Raw genomic sequence first — 27,643 nt, 5'->3', positions numbered from 1 at the left:
TTGCCCTGAGGGCTAATCCCAGAGAAAGGAGTGGGGCAGGTAGGCAGTGCAGCCTAGCAGGTTCTGAAAAACCAGTAGCTACCTGCTGATGGTGGCAACGTACTCAAAAGTCCCAGAGGCTTTATTTGCTCATCTGGTTCCTGTGACCCAGGAACACATGGAATGGATTCCACCTACCTCCCTGCTTTGCTGATTCCTCCACTGCCAGCCCTACTCCCTGGAAGAGGAAAGAGAAAGGCAGGCACTACACTCAACGCCCTATCAAGAAGTACTTATCAGCCCCCACCTGACTTCTCAAATGGTGCAGCAGCCGAGGGGCCTTCTCTGCAAGTCAGTAGTGGTAAAAGGGGAAAGGCACGATCCAGAAGGTGGTCAGGCACATGGCACTGCCCGAAGGGACAGGTCTAGTGTAGCTGTGTGGGTCATACTCCTGAGGTCAACACAGAAGTCCTCCCAGAGAGAAATGACCCCTCAATGAACACAGAATTCTGAGACAATTAGTCCTCCTGCCCCATCCTGTAGCAGCAAGTGCCACAAGTTACACTTTGGGTTTTCTTTTCTTTACAATCTATTTTCCTTCATGCCTCAGTGAGGCAGGGAGGGTGAAGGAGCAGTGTGGAACCTGCAGGCCCGTGGCTTTGTGAGACCCAAGTCTTACCATCCTGTTTTCACAGATGCCTGCTGAGAGGGCCCTGATCATGGTCCTACACAAACTCACAACAAGCACAATTCAATCACAATAATTTCTTTCTTTTTTTTTTTTTTTTTTTTGAGACAGGGTCTCACTGTGGCCCAGGCTGGAATGTAGTGGCACCATCATGGCTTACTGCAGCCTCAACCTCCACGGATCAACTGATTCTCCTGGCTCGGCCTCCTGAGTAGATGAGACTAAAGGTGCGCACCACCATGCATGGCTAATTTTTTCTTAAAAATGTAGAGACAGGGTCTCACTGTTGCCCAGGCTGGTCTTGAACTCCTGGGCTCAAGCGATCCTCCTGCCTTGGCCTCCCAAAATGCTGGCATTTTAGGTATGAGCCACCATGCCCAGCCTTGGGATTTTTAAGAGTAAAATTAAATCAGATGTTAGAGTCTACTAAATCTTTGAAAATTTTCCTTTCCTTTGTACTTTCGCAAAAAGGAATCCTTTACAGTACTGGAGAAAAAAGATTTCAAATAACAAAACAGAGTTCTGTTGTTTTCAAAGTAAAACATACCATAAACTTTACAGAAATGCAGTAAATTAAAAAGAAGAGACCACTGACTAGAACCCTTTCTCAGGTGGGGGAAAGAGCAGGGGCAACAGGCAAGAGATGCCCTGTCCGGAAGAAAGAGACCCAAAAGCCTGCTGTATCCTGTCCTCAGGAGCACCACTCACAAGGCTACCCCTGGCCAGCTGTGCCCTGAAGGGTTGCCTTCAAGAACAGTCACGCTGCACCCCGTTGGCAGTGGACAGTTTTGAAGCCCCCACTACTTTCCACAGATATTCTGGGGGAGCTAAGTAACCAATGGAAGAACACTGCATCCACCTGGTGTTGCCATCCATTGAATGAAATGCTGGCGACACAGCCCGAAGCGGGCAGGAGAGTAGAGGCAACAAGGCCGGCTGGGAGCTGGGCAGGGTGCAGGGAGCCCAGAGGCCCCGACTCACCTGTGCTTGCTGTCCTTTCCATTCCCACGAGCACACTGCCCCCCTCACCCCCGCTCCGACTGCTCTGTGCTGAGGCTGCCTTTCGCGGTCTTGTTCTGCAAGGGGGGGAGAGGGCACGGAAGGGGAGGCTGACACAGGCAAAGCCAAGAGGAGACAGACAGGTGGGAGAGGATAGAGTGGAGATCAGGGAGGGCGGAGGGAGGACAGGAGTGGCACACAGAAAAGGAAAGAAAAGGCAGAGTCAGTCTTGATGACAAACAGGAGACATTCAGACAGGGTTTTCTGAGGCAAAATGTGACCCTTAAAAAGGAGAGTTCTAAAAATAACATGCAAATTAAATAAAAATAAAGTGAATATAAAATCCTGTGACGGCCCCTCCCAGAAAAATTGTTTTAAAAAAGCATAAGCAAGCATCCTTCAGGAGCATTTTGAGGACAGACCTCTCTGGACAACCTCCTCCTAGTACTTTGGGCCCTACTAGATTTAAGACTGTGTGTGACCAGTGACCACCAGGTGTCAGTGTGACCTCAGCCAGAGACACAGTGCAGCCTCTGCAGGAAACATCAGGTGGCAGTGGTCTCCGTTTTGATCCTTTCTTGGGGCTCCCTCTCCACATACACCCTCCTCACACATAAATGAGGTATCCACAAACAGGTCATTCACCCCTCACCTCTCACCCTTTCCTAAAGGAAGTGACCACGAGACCACCTCCTAAATAAACTGGGAAGTAGAGCTGAGGCAGCCTATTCACTGTGCATCAGGCTGCTTCTGCAGAAGCACAACCTGGAAGAGACCGTGAGCTTCCCCAGAACCCTGGGGTCAGCTCAACATCTAGTCTGGGAAGATGCCTCTATATAGGTCTCAAGGCCTAGAACCAGTCTTACCAAACAACCTCACTTCTCTTAATTAATAGACAAACACCCCCCCCCCACACCCTGCTCCAAAATACATTTCTTCTGGCATCCTCAAACCACTCAGAGTGCTGGCCCCATGCCACGGGTCTCCCCTCGGCATCATGCCCCTCCACCTTCCCAGGACCAGGAGCGGATTGATAGCCGGAGGCACAGATGGGGACAGGTGTGGGTGAGGCCCTACAACACTTGGTCCTTGGGTCTTTCAGAAGGAGCCACCCTTGATCCCATCCCTGCTGGCAGCTCAGCTCTTGGGGCCCCTGACTCACCTTGTGCTTAGGGCACCTCACCGAGAAGTTCTCCTCATGTAGCAAACAATCTGCAAGACAGAAGGGGACAGTCAGATGGAGACTTTACAGCTGGACGTGGGTGTGCTCATGCTGGCTGGGATTGACAGAGTCAGGCAGGAGGTCCCTACACTGTTACTTCTAATAGGAAAACATTAGAGACAACCCAAGTGAGTATGATACCTTAACAAGATGGAACATCTGTCACTTAAAAAAACATTCATGAAACAAAACTGCTTGAAAAAACCAGGATATACAAACGTATAAATGTACTAATTTTATTAAATGTGTATATACCTTAAAAAAACAGACTAGGGGCTGGGTATGGTAGCTCACACCTGTAATCATAGCCTTTTGGAAGCCTGAGGCAGAAGGATCACTTGAGTCTAAGAGTCAAGACCAGCTTGTGCAACAGAATGAGACCCTGTTACTATTAAAAAAGACTGAAAGACTGGGTGTGATGGCATTTGCCTATAGTCCCAGCTACTTGGGAGGCTGAAGTGGGAAGATTGCTCGAGCTCAGGAGTTCAAGGCTGCAGTGTGCTATGATCACATCACTGCACTATAGCCTGGGCAAACAAGATTGTCTTTTTTAAAAAAAAGGCCAGGCATGGTGGCTCACGCCTGTAATCCCAGCACTTTGGGAGGCCGAGGCGGGTGAATCACGAGGTCAAAAGATTGAGACCAGCCTGGTCAACACGGTGAAACCCTGTCTCTACTGAAAATATAAAAATTAGCTAGGCATGGTGGTGCGTGCCTGTAATCCCAGCTACTTGGGAGGCTGACGCAGGAAAATCGCTTGAACCAGGGAGTCAGAGGTTGCAGTGAGCTAAGATGGTGCCATGGCTCTCCAGCCTGGTAACAGAGCAAGACTTCGTCTCCAAAAAAAAAAAAAAAAAAAAAAAAAAAAAGAAAAAAAAGACTGAAAGGAAATCAATGAATATATAACAATCATTCTCTTTGGGTAATAAGATACAGCTGATTTAAATTTTATCTTTTCTATAGTCCCATGATATCACCAATAAATGCTATTTTAAACAGCCTTGATTTTAGACTAACCCCATTTCTCAGGCTCAAGCCAAAGCCTCCTTGTAAAAACACTTGAAAATCTGGAATTGTCTTTTCTTCTCTGTACAGAGAAAGCCCAGGTGTGTGGGACAGAAAGGTGGCCAGGCCTGAGAGACCCACTGTCACCTATGCCCTATGACCCATGGAGACACGGAAGCCTCCAACACAAATCACATAATCCACACTAAATGCTTCAGAGGAAGGTAAAATCCTGTGAGGATGCTTTTAATCCTTGGAGGAAAAATGATTCATTCCAACTTGTAACATGATGACAGCATCCTGGACGGCAACAAGAACACATCTGCCTCCAGGTGAGTTGAGCTCTCACACAAGGGTAGTGCAGATCAGGGCAAGGAAATCTAATTAATGAGTTCACTCTGCACACCACAGCTCCTGGAGACTGACAGCCAGGTCACTGGTGCAAGACGTGGTGGCAGAATGTTAATAAATATTGATAACACATTCTCAGAGAGCTCCCAGGCACCATGGCAAGAGGCAGCCATGGTACTTACCCTTGTTAAATTTAAACTGAGATCCAGACTAGCAGCCTGTGTGCCCACAGATTTCCAAGTGCAATAGTAATAAGCAAGGAACATACACATGAAAACTTTTCAGGTCCCAGTATCCTAAAACAAGTCAAAAAGACTCTTTTATATTTGGCCAGACCTGGAATATCACAGCCTTTCACTGGAGGCCGTGAATATCTAAGAGAATGGGCAGCAGCCTTCTTGGCTTTGTGGGCCCAAGAGCTTAGCAAGTTATCATTAACCTCCAACCCCCTCCCCCAGCAAGCAACTAGCAAGGCAGTAAATGAAATGTGTTAATTTAAAACCCACAAGTACATAGTGTGACCAAGACTCCTGCTGCTCCAATCTGCCAGAGAGTTTATAAACAGTGGGAGCCAGACAACGGGAGCTCGGGGGACATGCTCTTTTCTTACCTGGGCTCCGGCAGCAAGCACTATGCTGGCTCAGTCTCTAGTTTGAGCCAAACAGACACAGTACAGCACATGTTGTTATGGCCACGCTTATGCCACAGGGGTTTATACAAATGAGGATGGGACCACATGAGTGGCAAAGGGTGCTATCAGAAAGGCGCAGGTGGCTCAGCTTCCTCACAGCCACGGAACAGTGACTAGCTGTGACAGACCATTAATAAAACAGGCCTAATGTTAGGAAATGGGTTCCCTGTGAGTTAGAAGCAGAAACCAGTAAGACACTGTAAGTGTACACTAAAGACAACTTGAAACTAGTGCTAGATACATCTGGAAATGGAAGTCTCCTAAAGCAATCTGCCTGAGGCAGTGTCCATCTTTGACAAGGCCTCCCATGCAGGAACACTGTGCAGACAATGTCCCCTTCTGTTCTCATACACGTCCACAGACCATCAGGAACCGCAATTCAGGTTTTGGCAGGGGCCAGAACCATAGCTAGAAAGCTCAGAAACCTGGAGGTCATGGGGGAGCTTCTCTTACCAGTCCCTGCTGGGAGGGAAGAGTGAAGAGCAGTAGGTATAGTAAAACCTCTCCTGGGCACTCTGAACAGGCAACTGCACCTACATGGCCAGCCAGTCTTGGTCTCTCAAGCTCTGTTCTTCAAGGCCCAGGCACTGTCCTACACTGTCCAGAGGGCCCAGTCAGCACTTCTGCACAGTGAAGTCAAAGTAAACAGCTTGCAAGATCATCATCCAAGCTCAGAAAGACCCACAAGGTGGCCTAGTCAACAAGATGGCTTGCAGACACAAACATCAACACCCCAGAAGAGAAGGCCACTTTCATTTATCTCTTTAAGCTCAAAGGTAGGGTGGATTTACTGAGCTTCTCATTACAAGCTCTGTGAAGCTTCGATATCCGCATGCATCCACATGTTCCCAGGTTGAGGATGGTGGGCTCAAGGAGGGAGGAGGGAAAAACAAGATCTAATGTCCTCTGGATGTGTTGGGTACCAGATACACTCAAATTCACCTACACTCTACCCCAGTGCTACTGCTATTCCTCATGTTGGCACATTGCAGGGCTTGGGACACAGGAGCCTGCCAGCCCCACCCTGCCTTGCTGAAGGGTAGGTTCAGGCTCCTGGGCCATAAGGAGGGAAATATGGGGCTCTTGGCAGTGGGACTGGCTTCTGTGATCCAGACAGCTGTCCCTCGGGGAGGCCCCAGACCACCAGCATTTCTTAACAACCCATCCAGGGCTCTGACTGCACTAGCAAGATCAAAGTCTGCAGCAGAGATAGCAGCTTTAAATTGCTGCTGCAAAGAGAGCTGCAGAAAGTAGAATTTCCAGCTGTGTTTCTTCATAAAAGAAAAAACCCTCTATACAAGGTTCTTTATGCACAGTGGAATTATTAATGAGCTATCGCAGCCTGTTTTTCTCTTGTCTTAATTGTTGGGGCTCACTATGATAAATGTATTAATTTTTTTAAAAAACCAGAGCTCATGCTCTTATTACCGTAACCCCCACCTGGAGCCAAATCCTGTGCCTGTGACAAAACAAGCAGCACAGAACAGCTGACCATGACGTCAGAAATGCAGGATGGACATCAGGTGGGGGAAGGCGGCAGGCGGCACAGATCTTCATGAAACAGAGATTCTGTTTCTATGGAGACATCCCAGTAATAAAAGTTTTCCATGAGACATCAACAGCTCTTTCAAGATCTGGGTGGTTGACAGCAAGGCAGAGCTGAAAATGTTATACTGTTCCTTACTCCACAGGGAGATTAGGGATTCTTAAATCAAGGACATATTTTAGTTATGATTAGAAAGAAAAGTCAATCAATAAACCTGTTTCCTGGATACAAAGTTACATCATACACAGAGAGCAATTTCCAAGAAGACTGTGTGGAATAATACAAACATCCATCCCCAAAGAGCAGTGCAGGCCTCTGGGTCACTGTGACTTGGGTCATCAAAAAGACTGCAATGACCAAGACATGGTCATCTTGTGAAGCTGCCTCTGTTCCCAGCTCTCCACATGAAGGAGCAGAGTGCACAGCAGCAGAGGCTGCAAAGCCAGAGGCCAACAGCCCTGTCCTCACTCCTCCCAACCCAGACCCATCTGTCTTGCTGGACAGTCGGCCACCAACTTCTGTTAAATAGAGATGCTATCAGCTTAACTAGGCAGGCTACCAAGATGGGCCCCAAAACAGAAAATGACAGATACCATTTACTCACAAGCCCTCAGCTAATAAAGAAGGTCCTGTGCTTCTCTGCTAGTGCTCTGGGGTGGCAACCTGGGCAAGCTTCCATTAGAGGAAAGGATGTTCCAGTGCCCTATGGCCCCTTCCAAAGAATCCCAACCCATACTACCTGAACATGGATTGATGAGGGTAGCTCTAAGCCTGTGCTGTTCAGCCACTAGCCATACATGGCCACTTAAGTGAAAATTCAAAAAAAAAATTTCATTTCCTCAGTCCCACTAGGACTCAATGGTCACACCTGGTTTGTGGTTACCACATTGGAGAGTGCAGAGCTAAAGCATTTACATCACTGCAAAGCTGGGCTTTGCTGCCTCACATCTTAGAAACTGGACTACGAGGCAGGCTATGAACCAAGAGCAGGGGCAACCTCCAGGGGGGGCCCTTGCTGAAGTGTGCTTGGGTGGGATGTGGTACCTGCCTGTCCTGTCTGCTCACCCTAATGTATCCCTGAACACAGCCTCCGTGGGGAGACCACTTCTTACCCAGCTGCCAACTGGGAGAGTCAACACATAAAGTATTCCCAATATAGAATAATAAACCAGAAAAAACTTAATACTTAAAGATCCTCCTATGTAGCTGGACATGATGGCACATGCCTGTATTCCCAGCTACTTGGAAGGATCGCTTGAGTCCAAGAGTCTGAGTCTAGCCTGGGCAACATAGTTAAACCCTGTCTCAAAAAAAAAAAAAAAAAAAATCACCAAAAAGCCATTTTCTTCAACTAGGAACAAAAAACTTATTTGTATTACCACTCCTCCTTTCCTAGTAACTAGACTACAGGAAGAAAACACAACGTTCTGATGTAACTAAGGGTAATGAAAATGAGAAAAGGCTCTTTGGTTGGCTCTTTTAAAAACTTATTTTGAACAGACCAGTTCTCGCTATGTTATCTAAGCTGAACTTGAATTTCTGGCCTCAAGCAGTCCTCTAGCCACAGCCTCCTGAGCAGCTGGGATTACAGTTGTGAACCACCATACCTGGTTAACTGGTTAGCTCTTGAGAAGAATTTAACTGCTGTACTATCGAATATGGCAGACTATGACCCAGGGTAAATTACTGCTTAGACTTAACATGAAAACATTTGGAGGAGAAAAGAGAATGAAGGGGATGGACTAAAACCCAAGCTTCCTGCACTGATATTTCAAGGCTTTTTTTTTTTTTTTTTTTTTGAGATGGGGTCTCACTCTGTAGCCCAGGCTGGAGTGCAGTGGCCAATCACAGCGCATGCAGCCCCTCCTGGGCTCAGATGATCCTTCCATCTCGGCCTCCTCGGTAGCTAGGGCTACAGGCAAGAGTTACCATGCCTGGCTAATTTTTATTTATTTTTTGTAGAGATGGGGTTTTGCCATGTTGGCCAGGCTGCTCTCAAACTTCTGGGCTCAAGCACTCTTCCCATCTCAGCTTCTCAAAGTGCTGAGATTACAGGTGTGAACCACTGCACCTGGCACTCTATTTCTGATTTCCTATTTTTCCTCTGATCAAATAGTGCCTTGGCATCAAGCTGCCCTTCAGTGCACAGGTACGTGTGCACACACACACTTTTATAAGAATCTAACTGGCAACAGCGTTCTCCTCTATACCTCTCTTGTTCTTTTTAGCTGTTTCTCCTACAGAAGCTTGGAGAGAAAAGAGGGAAGCGGGAAGTAAGGGCAAGACGGATGTGGAGGAATGGAGACATGCTGATAACAAAAGTCAGGAGCTGCAGTAACTGCTGTGCTTGAAGGAAGGGTGGGCAGGATGAGCTCTGAGACCTGATCCAAGTCTGGTGGGCCTTGCTCTATGTGCGTTATGCCTCTTGCCTGTTCCCATTATGCAGTCAGCCATACCCTCTTCCCCTTACCACCATATTCAAATCAAACCCCACCTCCTAGGGACAGTGTAGCTGCCTCCATGGAAAGCCCTGCTTCCCTCCTGGGGAAGCACAGAGAGGGGGGGCACGCAGATGACAAGTACCATGCTACTTGCTGCCTTCTCCCACTCCCACTACTTTTCCTCAAACGTGACCACAGGCATTATGGGGGCTGCCTGGGTGTGATGGTCTTAGACACATCTAATGCTCAAGAAATAACAAGAAGACATTATGTCAAGCACATCAAGTTAAAAGCTGCATGTTCTCACTCACATGGAAACTAAAAAAGCCGATCTTATAGAAGTATTAATAAAAAGTAGAACAGAGGATACTAGAGGCTAGGAAGGGGAAAGGAAAGGAAGGGGTAAGTAGAGATTTGTTAAAGAATACAAAATTACATCTAGATGGGAAAAATAAGTTCTAGTGTTCACTACAGGATGACAACAGTTAACAACAATGTATTGTATAGTTTCAAATGACCACAAGATACCAAATGTTCCAACATGATGTTTGAGATGTTGGATATGCTAACTACCCAGGTCGGATCATTTTATTTAGACACACACACACACACACACACACACACACACACACACACACTACTGAGTACCCCATGTCTACAATTATTGTCCATTAAAAAAAGTAAAAAAGGCTGGTCACAGTGGCTCACATCTCTAATCCCAGCACTTTCGGAGACCAAGGCGGGTGGATCACCTGAGGCCAGGAGTTTGGAAATCAGCCTTGTTAACATGGCAAAACCCCATCTCTAGTAAAAATTTAAAAATCAGCTGGGTGTGATCATGTGAACCTGTAATCCCAGCTACTCGGGAGGCTGAGGCAGGAGAATGGTTTGAACACAAGAGGTGGAGGTTGCAGTGAGCTGAGATCATGCCATTGCACTCTAGTCTGGGCAATAACAGCAAAACTTTGTTTCCAAAAAAAAAAAAAAAAAAGTAAAAATCCTAATAAACTTAAAATTAACAACCACCCTGCCGCCGAAAAAGTAACTGGGGAAAACACCCACCAAAGGGACTAAAGTCTAGAAAAAGAAAGGCGATTCTCCCAGGTTATCGAAGCTCTGAGTCAGAAATGGTACAGAAACTGTGGTCTTCTGTACCATTCACTGGATGGCACTTCTTTAACAGAATGTTTCCCTTCTTTCAACCATTAACACATGCAAAACACCACCCTATCATCTCAACAAACACAATGCAACACTCCTTGTAATTCTGTGGTTTAGAGAAAGAAAGACATATTTTAGTTTTCATCCCTGATTCCTGGCACAGAGCTCCTAAAACCCATGTAAATTCCTGAGCAATCTGGGGTCCTAGGAGAATCTTTTAATATTTGGTTTTTGATCCTGGTTCCTGACATGGAGCTCCTAACCCCTTAGAATTTCCTGGATGATAGGAGCACGAGGCAACTCTTGGTGGCTCCTGGATGGGGGCTAGGCACCAGAGAGACTAGGCCATGATTAAAAGCTTGGAACTTTTAGCTCTACCCACCCCACTCCAGGAAGGAGAGAGGAGGTGAAGACTGAGTTAATAACTGATTATGCCTACATAATTAAGCCTCCAAGAATCCATGAACTACTGGATTCAGAGAGCTTCTGGACTGCTGAGCACATGAGGGTACCTCAGGGGTGGTGCCCCAGGAGAGGGCATGCCCCTTCCCACATATCTGGCCCTATGTGTCTCTTTCATCTGGCTGTTCATCTGTATTCTTTATAATGTGTAAACACAAGTGAAGTGTTTCCCTGAGTTCCGTGAGCCATGTTAAACATTAATCAAACCCAAGGAAGGGGTCTTGGGAACCCCAGTTTATAGCTGATCATTCAGAAACACAGGTCATATCACAGGGCTCGAGACTGGCATCTGAAGTGGGGAGTGGTCTAGTGGGACTGAGCCCTTAAACCTGTATGGGCTGTACTAACTCTGCCTAGTGTCGGAACTGAACTAAACTGCAGGACACCCAGTTGATGTCCAATGGAGAACTGCCTGTGTGATTCTATCAAAGTAAAAAGACAATTCAGAGAATAGAAGAAAATATTTGCAAACCAGATATCCAGAATTACAAATAATCCCTTTTTTGTTTTTTGTGTCTCACTCTGTTGCTTAGGCTGGAGTTCAGTGGTATGATCTCGGCTCACCACAACCTCGGCCTCCTGGGTTCAAGCGATTCTCCTGCCTCAGACTCTCGAGTAGCTGGGACTACAGGAGTGCACCATCATGCCCAGCTAATTTTTTTTATTTTTAGTAGAAACGGGGTTTCACTATATTGGCCAGGCTAGTCTCGAACTCCTGACCTCATGATCTGCCCACCTCAGCCATCCAAAGTGCTGGAATTACAGGTGTGAGCCACCAGGCCCAGCCTACAAATAATTCTTAAAACTTGACAATAAAAAGATTAAATAACCCAATTTAACAATGGGCAAAGGATGTGAATATCTATTTCTCCAAAGAAGATGTACAAATGGCCAATAAGCACATTAAAAAATGCTCAACATTATTAGCCATCAGGGAAATACAAATAAAAATCACAATGAACTACCATTTCTTACCCACTGGGTTGGCTACATTTAAAAAAACACCAAAAAAAAAAAAAAAAAAAAAACCATGAGAGCAAGCATCAGGGAGGATCTGGGGAAAGGAGAACCCTCATGCACTTGCGGTGGGAATGTAAAACAGGGCAGCCACTTTGGAAAACAGTCTGGTAGTTCCTTAAAAGGTTACACAGAGTTACCGTATGATCCAGCAATTCTACTCCCAGGTATACATCCAAGAGAAAAGAAAACATGTTCATACAAATGCTTGTATGTGAATGCTCTATAGCAGCATTATTCGTAACAGTCAAAAAGTAGAAATAACCCAAATGTACAGCACAGGGAAGTCCACAGAGATAGAAAGGACTGAGTCCAACAGAGCTTCAAGAAAAAAAAAAAAGTAAAAATTTATAAAAGAAAACAGAGTAGTGGTTGCCAGGGAATGGAGGAAGGGGAAGGGGGTAGGAATTTTTTTATGAACTGACAAAAGAAAAATGGAGAGAATCAAACTGAATGTCCTAACTCTCTGGATGCTCTGGACAGGGGTCTGTGGTCTCCTCTTACCTGCATCAATGGCACACGGGTAATGGTATCGGAAGGAGCAGCCTTTGTTGTAGCAGCCCAAGGTGGCACCTGCCTCCTGGCAGTGGGAACATTTCTGAAAAGAAGGGAAAAGTCAGGCATGTCAGTATCCCAGATTCAGCCCTCTCCTCTGGCCCTTCCCTGGTTCCCATCTGTTAGACCTCAGCACGTGTCTCTGTGGTTAGAGGAGTCTGTGGTGGCAGGATGGGCTGGTCAATTTCTAAACACTACTCACTGACCACATCATGGGAAGGGATCCAGCAATAATGTTTCAGGCCAAGCCTCACAAATGTTCTCAAATCAACAACACAACAGGGTGCAATAAGCAATCCATGTCATAAAGGACATGCCAGAGTGGGGTCCCCAGCCTTGCCTCTGGTGCTCCCCCATCCACCCACCCACATACTCTGCTAGGCATTTCCTTGCTGCTATCGTAAGTGGCCTGCAGATCTTCCCTGTTTACTTCTGCTGTGAAAATCTGGGGAAGGAAAGGGTAAGATAGTAGAGTTATATATAAACCTTTTAGAATTAAAAGTGGAATCTGGTTTCTAGTTCTTGTAAGAAGATTTTATTTTTATTTTTGATCTACTTACCCCAAATGCCCAATACAAGTATAATTCCCTTTTCAGAAAATATGGGCTCCTGTGTGCAAATGGTATTTTTATATATGCATCTTATTTTAAATGCACCAGAAAACCTGCCATGAATTTCTGGCTAAGTGAGACATTATTTTGTTAATTGAGACACTCCTCCTTATATGGTCAGGTTTTCTTAAAGTGGGTCACATCTCTGTCAGCCCTGTGATGTGGCTGTTGTAAGTGCTCATCCTGTCAGGGTAAGAAATATGTCCTATCAGCAATAAACATATTCATAAAACTCAACCACATGTGACCCTACTAAAGATGCAGGCTGTTCAGGTAGCAGAGGCACACAACCAGTAAGGCTAGTTGGAAGAAACAGAAACTTGTTCCTGCTTCTATGAAAAATAAGAGTGTTCCCTAAGCAATTACACTGAGCTGGCTCAGGCCCCCGACACAACACTGATGGGAAACTATGCTAATGCCAGCAACAGCAAAGCCCAATCACTCCCCATGCTCAGACTGAATGATCTCATCTAGCTCTCTGCACTATTCCACCTGGCAAGCGCTCCTAACACTTCACACCAAACTCTTGAGACACCAGAGGGAAAATAACTTGCTTCAGGGTCAGAGCTGAGATTCTGGATGACCATCCCTGGCATCCTCCAGAGACAAAACAGGTAAGGACAAGGACTGGAAGAGATTAGTCTTTTAAAAGCTTTGCCGGTATTTCTTGGTGCCGATAATCAGCACGTTTATTTACCATGTGGCCTAAAGTAAACCAAGGACAAATTCACAGCATTTCTGGTAGTCCTAGACTGTCTATTTTTGTCAGTGCCACAGAGCATCTCAGACTCCAAAAGAACTCATTATCAACTTGAGGAAGCGTGAGTAGTCCGTCGGTGGCCACGCTGCAGCCATGTGGACTCCCAATTTCTTTTTTTTTTCCGAGACAGAATCTCGCTCTGTCCCCCTGGCTGGAGTGCAATGGCACGATGTTGGCTCACTGCAACCTCTGCCTCCTGGGTTCAAGTTATTCTCCTGCCTCAGCCTCCTGAGTAGCTGGGATTACAGGTGTGCATCACCACACCCGGCTAATTTTTGTATTTTTAGTAGAGAGAGGGTTTTGCCACGTTGGCCAGGCTGGTCTCAAACTCCTGACCTCATGATCTGCTCACCTCGGCCTCCCAAAGTGCTGGAATTACAGGCATGAACCACCGTGCGCAGACTCTTGCTGTCACTTTCTTAATCAAGGAGCCCAAAAGATATGTCCCTCCCCACCTTGGGGGATGAATCACAGTGAGTGGTGGCCATTTAGAAATGGGTATGTCAAGCATTTCTGGTAGGAAAGCCTGCAAGAAAAAAGCCTTTTGCAAACATTTTGCACCACTCTCATTTTTCTCTTTTTTTAATTTTAAGAAAATGTCTTGCTCTGTCACCCAGGCTGTAGTGCAGTGGCATAATCATGGCTCACTGCAGCCTCTACCTCTCAGGCTCAGGTGATTCTCCCACCCGAGCCTCTTGAGTAGCTGAGACTACAGGTGTGTGCTACCACATTCAGCTAATTTTTTAAAAAAGTTTTTGTAGAGATGGGGTCTCACTATGTTGTCTGGACTGTTCTTCAACTCCTTGGCTCAAGCAATTCTCCCATCTCAGCCTCCAAAAGTGCTAGGATTACAAGTATAAAAGTTTCACCCTTTCAAAGAGAGAGAAGAGGGAGGAACAGGTAATTTTTTTTGCCTGGCCTCTGTGAGGTCTAGACAGTGGGATCTGTAGCAGCCACTGTATCGCCACGAGGGGACAGCCCTAAAGACAAAGCCAGCCTGCTGAGGACAGAACAGTGGCAAGACGGAGAGACCTGGACCTATCATGACACTGTCAAGCACTAAATCACCAAACCCCAGGACCAGGCCACCTCTAGCCTTGTTACAAGTACTTGGGCGCTGCTATAGAAGGGTTAAGTATGCATGCTCTGGAACCTAAGTAACTGCTTGGTAAGTGGCTCCACTTTCTAGCTATGCCTTCGTGGCCAAATTCCTAACCTTTATTCCTCAACCTGCAGGTGTGGGGTTAATAACAGCACTCACCTCACAGAAATGTCATTAGGGTTAAATGCATTAATTCAGGCTTAAAACAGTGGCCAGGTCAAAAGTATAATACTTTTTTTTATTCATTCAACAAATTTTTATTGCATGGCTGTCTGCAGAGGCTGAAATGGGGAGCCAAAGTTCACCTAGTGTCTACCCTCCAGGAGCTCACAGAATGATCTAGGGGTAAAGCAAAATTTAAACAGTGATGTAAATACTACTTCAGGGCATACAGGAAATGTCGTCAACCTAGTTAAGGAGGTCAGAAAAGCATTCTTGAGGGCGTGTAGCTTGACCCGAGTCATAAAGAATGAGTAAGAGCTACCTTGGGGAAGGGGAACAAAGTGTTGTGTGGAGGGACAAGCAGGCAGGGTGTAGGGAACTGATACAGTGGAGCCAAAATCTGAGGGGGTAGGAGGCTAATGTGCAGGAAACTAGGGCCAACAATGGCTGTTGCTGGGTTAGGGATGACATGGAAGTGTTTGGGTACTGGTGGTGGAAATGCATGTAAGAGGCTGCATTTAGACAATTTGGGGGTAAAACCGACAGGACTTGATGCTGACATATGGGCAGGGGGTCGGTGAGATGTGCTGCAGTGATCTCGCCTGTGAGGCACCGTAGGTCAGCACAGTGGATAGGGAACCCTCTGGATGCCAGCACAGCAGGATTCTGATGAGGTGAGCACACACGTGGTACTAGCTCTAAATTCCACTTTCTCTTAGAAAGATTCCATTTACAGAAGAGAATGTTTGGACTAAAAGTAAAATCTCAACTAGTTAGTAACGGGTTTAATTCCAAATGACATTTTCTGGGTAAACTACTAGAAATCTTTTTACAGAACACAGGCTATCTTCTGGCTTTAATAAACAGCTCAGGATTTTGAGTAAAACTGTTTTCCATTGCCTTAGAGTTATGATTCTGTATTAAGAATATTCTTGTAAGACACGAGGAAGTGACAAGACTCTTTCAAAGTGACTCTGAGACATAGCCTAAAACTTGCTTTTCAATATAAACCCCTGCTAGCAAGCTTTTTTTCTGTATCATTTTACTTTTCAAGTAGAGGACAACAACAAATCCAAAGAACCTGTTCCAATTAGTTTAACTGACAATTTCTCTATGTGCCTTCCTTATATTCAGATCTATTCAGATATGCCTTAACAGAAATCTTTCTTGGTTTTTTACCTCAAATTTAGGCAGTCTAAAAACAAAGGCATGAAATTAAAAAAAGAAAGCTTGAGTGGAGAGGTAGTTGTCAGAGTTTTTCATTGGAGTGGAGCTGTGTTGATCTGAGCAGGAGGGCTAAAAGAAACTAATACTTGATCCTGTCTCTCACTGGTACAGGAGCTTGGGCAAGTTAATTTCTTTTAAGTTTCGATTTTCTCAACAGTACATTGGAGATAACAGTTGGGGAAAATGGGCAGAGTGGGGGTATCTTCTGTTATTTAAGGACATTGATCAGTACAAAAGAACCTGAATAGGGCCAGGTGAGGTGGCCCAAGCCTGTTATGCCAGCACTTCGGAAGGCTGAGGTAGGAGGATGGTCTGAGGCCAGGAGCTCAAGACTAGCCTGGGCAACAAAGGGAGGCCCTGTCTCTACAAAAAGTAAAATTAAATTTGCTGGGTGTCTTGATGCTTGCCTCCAGTCCCAGCTATTTAGGAGGCTGAGGTAGGAGGATTGTTCAAGCCCATGAGGTCAAGGCTGCAGCCAACTATGTTCACACCACTGTATTCCAGCCCGGATGACAGGGCACGACCTTGACTGACACACACATACACACAACCCCCTGCACATACTTCCCAAGTGCGCGCAGAGACGCGCGCGCGCACACACACACACCCTGCACGTACTTCCCAAGAATTCCAGTCTGGATGACAGGACAAGACTTTGACTGACACACACACCACCCCCTGCACATACTTCCCAGGAAGTGCCAGTAGCAATTCCTAGTCATTTTCTGTTACTCTCTACTCCCACTTGGAATGGAAAGTCCCTTGAAACTACAAAGGCCCTCTGGGCTTGCTGCATGGCTCTGGACAGCAGCACAGATATCCAGGAGGAGCTAATGCTAACAATCTACTACTGCTGCTTAAACCAAACCCAGCTATGCCGCCACACATAGGTGCTCCTTTTGTCTATTTAGAGCATATTTTTAATCACTTATTCCCCACTATCAGCTATGTACTTTTGTATGTACGTTTTATTGATGATGTTTAATTAACATGTGAAAATACAGCAGATGCAACTGATGAGTTCTACCAAGTTGCTCACAAAGAAGAAAGTTCGTAACAATCACACATGGTATGAACTTCAACTGCAGGTATGGCAGGCAGATATGAGCAACTCACTGTGGGTTTTTAATGCTCTTTAACTCTGTAACTCTAATTCTCCCGGGTTTACAGCCTTCAGTTTCTGTATTAATAAATTTACAAAGGCAAAATAAAGGAGGAACAAAGAACAATTTCCCAAATAAAATATATCCATTGGCCTCAATTTAAGTTAAATCCAGTCTGCCTTCTGGAAAATTAAAGCATTATTCAACAAGGCTTGGTTTAGTAATTTTTCTTTTGGACAAAACGTATACATCATTTGTTATAATATTAATACAATGTCTTATCACTCAGAAAGCCAACACAGGTGTCACTAATGATGTTTCTTTGTGCTAACCAAACTTGCCTTTCTTCTGAAACAGTTTGCATTATTGTTATTATTACTTTTTGAGATGGAGTCTTACTCTCTCACCAGGCTGGAGTGCAATGGCACGATCTCGGCTCACTGCAACCTCCACCTCTCAGGTTCAAGCTATTCTCCTACCTCAGCCTCCCAAGTAGCTGGGATTACAGGCACCCACCATCATGCCTGGCTAATTTTTGTATTTTTTAGTAGAGATGGGGTTTAAACATGTTGGCCAGGATGGTCTCGATCTCTGCATGCCTTGGCTTCCCAAAGTGCTGGGATTACAGGCGTGAGCCACCGCACCTGATGCATTTTATTATTATTTTTGAGATGGAGTCTCACGCTGTGGCTCAGGTTGGAGTGTAGTGGCAAGATCTTGGCTCACCGAAACCTCTGCCTCCTGGGTTCAAGTGATTCTCCTGCCTTAGCCTCCTGAGTAGCTGGATTACACAGGAGCATGCCACCATGCCCAGCTAATTTTTGTATTTTCAGTAGAGACAGGGTTTTGCATATTTGCCAGGCTGGTCTTGAACTCCTGACCTCCAGGAGTTTGAGTGATCCACTCTCCTTGACCTCCCAAAGTGCTGAGATTATAGGCATGAGCCACTGTGCCCGGCCTGCATTTTATCTTATCTGCAGCTATACATACTCCATTAAAATAATCCTAATCAAAGGGTTTCTTTTATAGCCCCAGAAGAAATTCCAACTGTGCTGAAAACCATATATATTTTGTCTAAGGCAGTTTTTCCATATTAAAAGGGGCTTGTGCCCTTTAAGAAGTTAGAAAGAAAGGGCACAGAATGCTAGGGTCCAGGACTAGGTATAAGCCATTAATTAGCACTTTTCCTCTGAATAAAAGCAGAGAACTTGAGAAAAGGCTGAACCCAGCAGGAGTAGGAGCTCTGTGGTAGCTGTGTGACAAAGAAAGAGAAGAGCTTTTTCTCTAGGTACAGGGAAAGAAATGCTTATAGACATAGTTTAAAACACTGAAATTTAAGTTGCACAAGATCTTGTACTAGCTTATTTTTATTTTACCCTTTGCTCAAACAGATTCGCTTATAAAGAGAAATGATTACATTCTGTGCTTTCTGCATCTGAGAAGGCATCTTTTTAAAGAAATTACACTCCAGGGAAGTGACTCTTGGTATAAGCCACTTCTCGCCATGGCTCATCCTACCCAGGAGTTGGGTCTGTGCTTCTAGAAAGCCAATTACTGGAAGCTGCTTATTCACAAGGCACCCATACTGAAATGTTTACAGTTTCAGCAGCAGAAACGACAACCTACTGCCACAATAGGACTCCCTTAACAAGATTTCAAATCTGTGAAGATCATACTGAAGCAGAAATCTCCAAAGCTGTTCCAAACACTTGGCTCTGGAGGTCTTTTTCATTTTTACTCCTCTCTTCCTACTTGTATTCATATTACTTTCCTCTTTCCTGCCCAGATCCACTGCCCTCTCACCAATGCTCTCATCTGTCCACATTCTCAAACAGGTATTGTCAGGCAAAGCCACTCTATTTCTGGAAGTGCCAAGTTTTTCAAAGCCAGGGGCAGCCTGACAAGAGAGACACTGGAGGCACTTGATCCCAACTACTCAGGAGATAGCAGAGTCCCAGCAGAAAGGAACTTTCAAAATCAAGGATATCACAGCGTACTGAAGCTACTGCTAATGAAACTACCACAGGATCACCGTCCTGAAATCCTAAGTCAGCTGGCCCCACCTCTCAGCCAAGCTTCAGTGGGCTCATTTAATACGGCAATAACATGAGACATACCCTCAAATCTCTTTTCAGGTCACTCCTACAGGTCATGCTCAACCCAGGGCCTTTTCTTCCTGGAAACCTACTGGAAGGAAAAAGTATATGCGCACCTAGAATGTAAACTTTGACACCCAGATGTGTAACTAGCTTATGAACCTTGAGTTTTCAGAATTGACTTTTGCATTTCTCAGAGTGTAACTCTGCCACCTGCACCAGCATGGTCCCAAGCTTGAATTAAAATATGCAGCCTGAGGAAATTATCCCAGAAGAGACTGAATGGGAAGCTTCCTGGGTATTTTTTATCCTCAAGGAAGTTTAAGAACTATTGATTCAATTCATCTTCATGGATGTAGAAATTTTCTTCTACATGTCTGTTTCAGAAGATTCCTAACTTCCTGCTCTTGCTGAGCAGGAAGATACTCTTGAGCAAGAGTCCAATCCTTACTTCAACAGAAAAGGAAAAAAGAAAAGGGTGGGTGGCGGGTGCAGGGAGAAGGAAACTCCAAGAGTATCCATGAAGAAAACAGAGATCTGGAAGTAATAAAACTAAGTTTAGAAATCCTGAATAATTCCCCTCAATACATCTCCACCTTCACTTTTTTTTTTTTTTTAAGACAGGTTCTCACTCTGTCGCTCATTCATCCAGCCAAAGAGTTTGAGGTTGCAGTGAGCTTTAATTATACCGCTATACTCACAGTGGAGCAATCAGAACTCACTGCAACCTCTAATTCCTGGGCTAGTGGAATCCTCTTGCCTCTACTTCCTTAGTAGCTGGGACCACAGGTGCATGCCACTGCACCTGGCTAATTTATTTTTTGTAGGGACAGTGTCTCACTTTGTTGCCCAAGCTGGTCTTCAACTCCTGGGCTTAGACAGTCCTCCCACCTCAGCCTCCTAAAGTGATGGAATTATAGGTGTGAGCCACCATGCCCAGCCCCAAGACTTAAGTGTCTATTGTTTGTTAGGACAGATTTCATTTATCTAACAACTGGACAAGGCAGTTCAGTTATTAATCCCATTTTACAGGGTAAGAAATTGGGCTGAGGGGCGAACTTGACATTATAGTTTCCCAAGAAGCTAACTCTGACAGACATTTGGATGAAGGATAAAATATGACCTGTAAGATTCTGTAATTATGATTCTTTGCCAACAAGGACCATTCGTTTGGTAAATTCAAGAGCTTGGTGCTCTCCTTTGGGCCCTTGTCCCTGGGCAGCATGGTGGTCATTTAATAAAAGGTGGTTCTGTCCCATGACTTTTCTTTCACGAGTGAGATTAGAAAGAAGCAACATGTAGAGGATGGGACTGGCCAGATATTTGAAATTGTCTGAAAATATACCAATGACTAAGGGATTTCAGAATTCCCAAGTTAAATTAAGGAAGTAAAGGCAACAACTAATGTTTGCTGGTGGTCTCAGAGCTCCTTGGGGGTCCACGGGAAAGGTTAGACTTTATGTGGCTGGATCATTTCCTGGGGTTCTCTAGAGCTAATCTGGAAGATCTTAAACACAGCGTTTTAGAGTTGAGCAACAAGATTTTGTTGGCATATTCACCTTAAACAGAACTCTTCCCCGCCCCCCCACCCCCCTCCCCAAGGAGGGATGAGATGAGGTAGGTCTGAGAGAATAGAATCCTGGGTCAGCAAATCAGTGAGATTCCCCTGCTGGGAGATGGTGTGCTTTAATGAGGTAGGGTTTCTACAGCACTGCTGAAAGCCTTGCCCTGCCAGGAAGCGAAGCTAAAATATCAGTAATTGATTCAGACAGCTATCAGCAACCATGGCTGCCTTGCATGAAGTTCCTCAGTCTCTACCAGGGAGGCTTAACACTTATCCCTGTCCTGATGCACCCGAGTGAAGGAAAAAGTTGTCACTTGGCCCACAGTGAGAGAGCTAAATACTCATGACTCTGCTTCTGCCTGGGAGAGTGTGGGGTTGGGGTTGGCGGTGGGGTAGGTGGTGTTATTGAGGAAGCCAGACAAAGTGACTGTTCAAAGAGCAGAGAACTGAAGAGTGCTCTTGGTAGACTGTAAGGTTCATAGGGCATGGTGGAGCAGACTGGCAAAGCAGCAGGGTGTGGTTCTTGATATGTGCCTATCCATTTCTCCTGCCACTCATGCTTCAAACCCCCCAAGTCACTCCCAACAGTGGCAACCCCGAGTGCCACATGAACAAAGCAGGCCTCTGAGGCCTTACTGACTCAGCCTTCCCTTTGGCTTAGTTAGGGGCAGCTTCTCCAAGCTTACAGTCCTCATGGTATCCAGACACCATGCCTCTCAGCATTTATGCAAGTGCTCAGTTAACCTAAGCTGGGGCTGCTTTTATCTGCAAAAAAAAAACTATCCATAGGAAATTCCTTCATTCTGAAATGGTCAGACTGCACTTGAATGTCTAGGAGGAATCTCAGACTTAACATTAACAAAATACAACTCCTGAATCCCCATCAAACCTGTTCTCTTGGGAGATCCTGGAGGGAGAACAGGTTTGGTGGGGATTTAGGAGTTGCTTTCTTCAACATTCAGGTTGCATTACATTCACCCAGTGGCAACTCGTATTTTTGTCTCAAGAGCCATATACTAAAACTCATGAACAACAAAACCTCAAACAGATGCCCTCTATAATCAAGGCAGAACCTGTTCCTGGCATACTATGCCTTACAAAGAACCACAAGAACAAGAAATTAAGAATACTGCTGGTCATCCATCTCTCATCCATTCATTTTTTTCCCCAAAATACTATAAAGTAGCATAGAGAAATAAAAGTCAATCTCACTACCAAAGCACGCTTTAATATCTCAATTTTTTATACGTACATTAAAATCCTGACCAGCATTTTCACAAATTATATCCAATATTACATATTTTTTTTTTTTTTTTTTTTTTTTTGAGATGGAGTTTTGCTCTTGTTGCCCAGGCTGGAGTGCAATGGCGCGATCTCGGCTCACCGCAACCTCCGCCTCCTGGGTTCAGGCAATTCTCCTGCCTCAGCCTCCTGAGTAGCTGGGATTACAGGCATGCGCCACCATGCCCAGCTAATTTTTTGTATTTTTAGTAGAGACGGGGTTTCACCATGTTGACCAGGATGGTCTCGATCTCTTGACCTCGTGATCCACCCGCCTCGGCCTCCCAAAGTGCTGGGATTACAGGCTTGAGCCACCGCGTCCGGCCCCCCAATATTACATATTTTTATTTTGAGGCAGAATTTCGCTCTTGTCACTGGGCTGGAGTGCAATAACATGATCTCAGCTGACTGCAACCTTTGCCTCCTTGTTCAAGCGATTCTCCTGCCTCAGCCTCCCGAGTAGCTGGGATTACAGGTGCCCTGCACCTCGCCCAGCTAATTTTTGTATTTTTAGTAGAGACGAGGTTTCCCCATGTTGACCAGGCTGGTCTCTAACTCCTGACCTCAGGTGGTCCACATGCCTCAGCCTCCCAAAGTGCTGGGATTGCACGTGTGAGCCACCACACCCGGCCCAGTATTACATACTTTTAAACATACATACTTTAAATGGCATCCAAAGGCTCACTTCCTTCCACTAAACATTACATTGCTCCTATTGTGTCTCTTTAAGAAAGAAACTGTTCACAGTCACAAATTTATGCTGTACTGATCATCCCCATGCCAGGCACTAGGGTGAGCTCTGGGGCCAACTCAGCCCTTGGGGAGCCTATCCAGTGAGGAAGACAATCAGGTAAGCTGGTAGTCACACCAAGAACAGCTCCATCTTAGCTGAGCACTTGCATAGTCTCTGGATACTGTTGGGTCTGTGTAACAGCAAAGGGAAGGTTGAGTCAGTAAGATCTCAGAGCCCTGCCCTGCCCTTGAGGAGGCACTTGGACCTGCCATTACTGGAATGACTTGGAGGATCTGACCCATGAGTGCTAAGTAGCTTAACAGGAAAAATCGGAATGCCTCTGGGCAGCACTTGCTTCCTGGGGAATGAGGTAACAGGTGAGCTGGTTTTAAATCAATGAGCTTTTCACAAACAGCAGTGGATTAAAATGCCCAGGCCTGTTCTCTGAAGAGAAGGGAGACACAGTCTTGTGCCAGCAAACAAATAACGTTTTTGAGGGGTTGCCCTTTCAAAGCATTAGTATATTTTTGTTACTTTAATAAGGAATCTTACCTAGAAACAAGCAAACAGAATATTTTGGTGACTGTCTTAACACTTATCCTAACAAATTACACTATTTTGCTAGCAAACCAGTTTTGTATGAAAAAACAAAAATAAATTTCAAGCAAACCAGAGGCCTTCCACCTGACATCTGTCTGAACTAAGCTTTGAGGTTCATAATCACAGCTTTCAAAGTCTGGAACCACATGGGAGCCAGCCACAATGAACAAGCCTGAGACTCGTTTGATGAATATAAATTTGACTAGAAACTTGCACTAGTTGCTCAGTGAAACATGTAAGAGAGATGAGATGCCTCCGAAGTTGAACAATGTCAGGGTAGCCAGATCCCACCGGTGGTGCTAGTCCATCAGAAGGGACAAGCACCACTTCAGATTTTAGTTCCATTGGAAATTTGTTATTCTGTTGACCTTGGTATTGTCTATCTGCCTATGCAGCAGTTCTTCAGTTCTATTTTCATAAGGCATGTTAACTGACAGCAGTATGCTGCCAACACTTTCAAGTTAAGGGTCAGCTCTTAAGTGCATACAACCAAAATCACTCCACTATTACCAGGTTTACCTGGGCAGTATCAGATATGGCTGATTTTCTCTTCGGTTTAATTTCCACCAATAAGTTTATGGACAGGAGCGTATGTTTACTAAACCAACACATGACACAATTTTCTAAGGCTGATGCTGGCCCGTATTTGCTTTCTTTAAAATCACATTGGCTGGGCACAATGGCTCATGCCTGTGATCTCAGCACTCTGGGAGGCCGAGGCAGGTGTATCAGGAGGTAAGCAGTTCAAGACCAGCCTGGCCAATACGGTGAAACCCCACTCTACTGAAAACACAAAAATCAGCCCAGTGTGGTGGCATGCACCTGTAATCCCAGCTACTTGGGAGGCTGACGCAGGAGAATTGCTTCAACCTGGGAGGCAGAGGTTGCAGTGAGCCGAGATCATGCCACTGTACTCTAGCCTGGATGAGAGCAAGACTGAGTCTTGAGGGGGAAGGGGACACAAAACAAACCCACATTAACTCAAAAGCTTCCAGAGCCGGGCGCGGTGGCTCAAGCCTGTAATCCCAGCACTTTGGGAGGCCGAGGCAGGTGGATCACAAGGTCAAGACATCGAGACCATCTTGGTCAACATGGTGAAACCCCGTCTCTACTAAAAATACAAAAAAAAAAATAGCTGGGCATGGTGGTGCGTGCCTGTAATCCCAGCTACTCAGGAGGCTGAGGCAGGAGAATTGCCTGAACCCAGGAGGCGGAGGTTGCGGTGAGCCGAGATCGCGCCATTGCACTCCAGACTGGGTAACAAGAGCGAAACTCCGTCTCAAAAAAAAAAAAAAAAAAAAAAAAAGCTCCCAGGAATAGTGTCCACCAAGGAGGCTACCTGATTTCCAGCAAAGTTAGTTTTATCCTTCAGAGTCCTCTATCATCATCTAATTTCTGGATAAGAAAAGTTTTTAAGAGCTCTACTAATGCCTAATTTAGGGGCACCCCTAAAGAACGGAGTTCCATACATCTGAATTTTCCAGAGAAGTGATTCTGGCTAGGAAAAATACGTACAGAAAAACAAATTGAGAATAAGATGCCAAAATAACAACTAATGGACATTAAACACAAAATTAACAGGAAACAACATTAATATTGCTAATAAAATGAACTAAAAGTTTAAAAAGAAGGTCCACCGCCATTGAGGTGGTAGTAAATGTGGGCTCACCTGTCCTCATGGATGCTCATGCCTTGGTACGGCCCTTTGCCAGTTAAACCACAAGACAATGCCTATCAAAAACTCTAACAATGTTGGCCCTTTCTGACCTAGCAGTTCAATAGCTATACGTTTTTCTTTAAATAGAAAAATAATAAAGATGTTTATTGTCCATAGAAAGCAATAAATTAGAGCTGGGCACGGTGGCTCACGCCTGTAATCCCAGCACTTTGGGAGGCTGAGGTGGGTGGATCACCTGAAGTTGGGAGTTGGAGACCAGCCTGACCAACATGGAGAAACCCCGTCTCAACTAAAAATATAAAAAATTAGCCAGGTGTGGCGGTGCATGCCTGTAATGCCAGCTACTTGGGAGGCTGAGGCAGGAGAATTGCTTGAACCTGGGAGGTGGAGGTTGTGGTGAGCTGAGATCACACTGTTGCACTCCAGCCTGGTCAACAAGACCAAAACTCCATCTCAAAAAAAAAAAAAAAAAAAAAAAAGTAAATTCACTGGAAACCATCTTGATAAAAGTGCAATACATGGATAAATTAAATTATATTGACACTAAGACAAAAAAAATCAGATTGGTATGAAAATTACAACCACAAAATTAAGTGAAAAAAGCAACACAGCCTTCTATCTACAGTACGATGGAGACTCACGAGGTCTGAATCCTGGGCAGGTTCCTCGCTGGACCTCAAATATTCTCACCTGAGTGTGATGAGACCCACCAAAAAGGGTTGTTTTGAGGTTTAAATGTGATAATTCATGTATAGTGCCTAGAAAGCATTCAGTACACGTTAGCAGTCATTACAGTCGTTCCTGATATCCACGGAGGACTGATTCCAGGACCTCTGCCAATACCAAACTCCATGATGCCTAAGTCTCTTATATAAAATAGCACAGTATTTGTATGTAGGCTAAGCACATCCTGCTGTATACTTTAAGCCATCGAGATTACTTATGATGTCTAATATGATGTAAATACTGTTATGCAAAGTTGTTAGGCTGTATCATTTAGAGAATAAGAAAAAAGTCTATATATTCAGAACAGATGAAATTTTTCCCTCCAAATATTTTTAATCTGCTGTTGATTGAATCCAAGAATGTAGAACCCATGAATATGGGAGCTGACTGTATTACACTATTGTATCTAGTTAAATCATCAGCACATGGACAAAATCTAGTGGCTCACTAGAGGCAGATATGCTGGGTATCAGGATTGTGGCTGACTTTCTTTTACTAACAGTTCCATTTGTTTTACAATATGAATAATACTGTTACCTTTATGAAAATACGTAAATCTTTTTCATGACTCGGAGTACAACTGGGAATCTCAACCAGCACAGATGGTACCAGTTCCTCATGTAAACACTATGGCCACTTTATCTTTTCTTCTGCCTCTTCCCATGTTTCTTGCCACTTCCAATGGGCAGAGGGACAATTCCTACTTCAGAACCCATTTCACTAGAGAGTAAAGAAGTGCAAGCCCTCTGCTTAGCCTCAATTCAGTGTATAATGGCACTCAAGCTGCATTCTGAAACTGAGGAAATAGGGTGCAACTGTGCAAAACAGAGAGGTTTTCTTCAGACCAATCAAAATGTTTGATACGTGCTCTTTCTCAGTATAATTAAGTACAATCTCGGCTTTCCACTACATTGTCAATATCTTGGGAAAATTATTTTAAAAGCCTAAAAAGGCCAGACGTGGTGGCTCACATCTGTAATCTCAGCACTCTGGGAGGCCGAGGTGGGTGGATTATGAGGTAAGGACTTCGAGACCAGCATGGTCAACATGGTGAAATCCCATCTCTACTAAAAATACAAAAATTAGCCAGGCGTGGTGGGCACACCTGTAGTCCTAGCTACTCGGGAGGCTGAGGCAAGAGAGTTGCTTGAACTCGGGAGGTGGAGGTTGCAGTGAGCCGAGATTGTGCAACTGCACTCCAGTCTGGGTGACAGAGTGATACTCTCAAAAAAAAAAAAAAGACACAGACCTCATGGTTTCCTATTTTTCTCTCCACTTCCTTTCAACGTGGATTTAAAATTTTACCAGTTTATATCTATTTGAAAGGCTAAAAGCAAGCAACCAGTTTTTACTTAAAATGCTATACTAGAATCTAGTGTTGACTGATCTCAACATGTATATTGGGCTGAACTGTCTTCGTATCTAGTATTTCCTTGTCTAGTACACATTAAATGAAAATCTAAATTTCCTTTCTTCAACCCTGCTTTCGGTCATTGGTATGTTGATGACCCTTACCACCACCCCACTGACTTGCTGAAGCTAGAAACCTCAACTTCATCCTTGACCTTTGCCTTCTCACTTACCCAAACCTGCCACATCTAGTCAATGTTTAAAATCTATCAACTTGGCCGGGCCAGGTGGGTCGATCACCTGAAGTCGGGAGTTTGAGACCAGCCTGACCAATATGGAGAAACCCCATCTCTACTAAAAATACAAAAATTAGCTGGGCGTGGTGATGCATGCTTGTAATCCCAGCTACTTGGGAGGCTGAGGTGGCAGGATGGCTTGAACCTGGGAGGTGGAGGTCACAGTGAGAGGAGATTGTGCCACTGCATTCCAGCCTGGGTGACAGAGCAAGACTTCATCTCAAAAAATCTATCAAC

The 27,643-nt window shown here is 44.9% G+C and overlaps 1 protein-coding gene across 7 annotated transcripts in view; it reads right to left on the bottom strand.

The window, feature by feature from the left end:
• The window catches only part of TCF20 (transcription factor 20), a 189,220-nt gene that overhangs the window by 11,890 nt on the left and 149,687 nt on the right, over positions 1–27,643 (bottom strand). For 5 of the 7 annotated variants that reach the window (XR_012515507.1, XR_012515508.1, XM_039463174.2 and 2 more), the window contains exons 3-5: positions 12,067–12,160; positions 2,829–2,878; positions 1,649–1,776 (exon numbers count right to left, since the gene is read on the bottom strand). Coding sequence is in view for 5 of the 7 variants with exons in the window: in XM_039463174.2 (XP_039319108.2) it covers positions 1,693–1,776; positions 2,829–2,878; positions 12,067–12,160 (228 nt within the window). In the remaining 2 variants the exon portion in view is untranslated. The remainder of the gene's footprint in view (positions 1–1,648; positions 1,777–2,828; positions 2,879–12,066; positions 12,161–27,643) is intronic. The other 2 variants (XM_010343390.3, XM_003932810.4) reach the window with 2 other exon arrangements.

The sequence above is a fragment of the Saimiri boliviensis genome, chromosome 21, assembly GCF_048565385.1.
Source record: "Saimiri boliviensis isolate mSaiBol1 chromosome 21, mSaiBol1.pri, whole genome shotgun sequence".
NCBI classification, from domain to species: Eukaryota; Metazoa; Chordata; class Mammalia; order Primates; family Cebidae; genus Saimiri; species Saimiri boliviensis.
The sequence above is the reverse complement of the archived record's forward strand: the minus strand, read 5'-3'. Positions and strand labels throughout refer to the sequence as shown.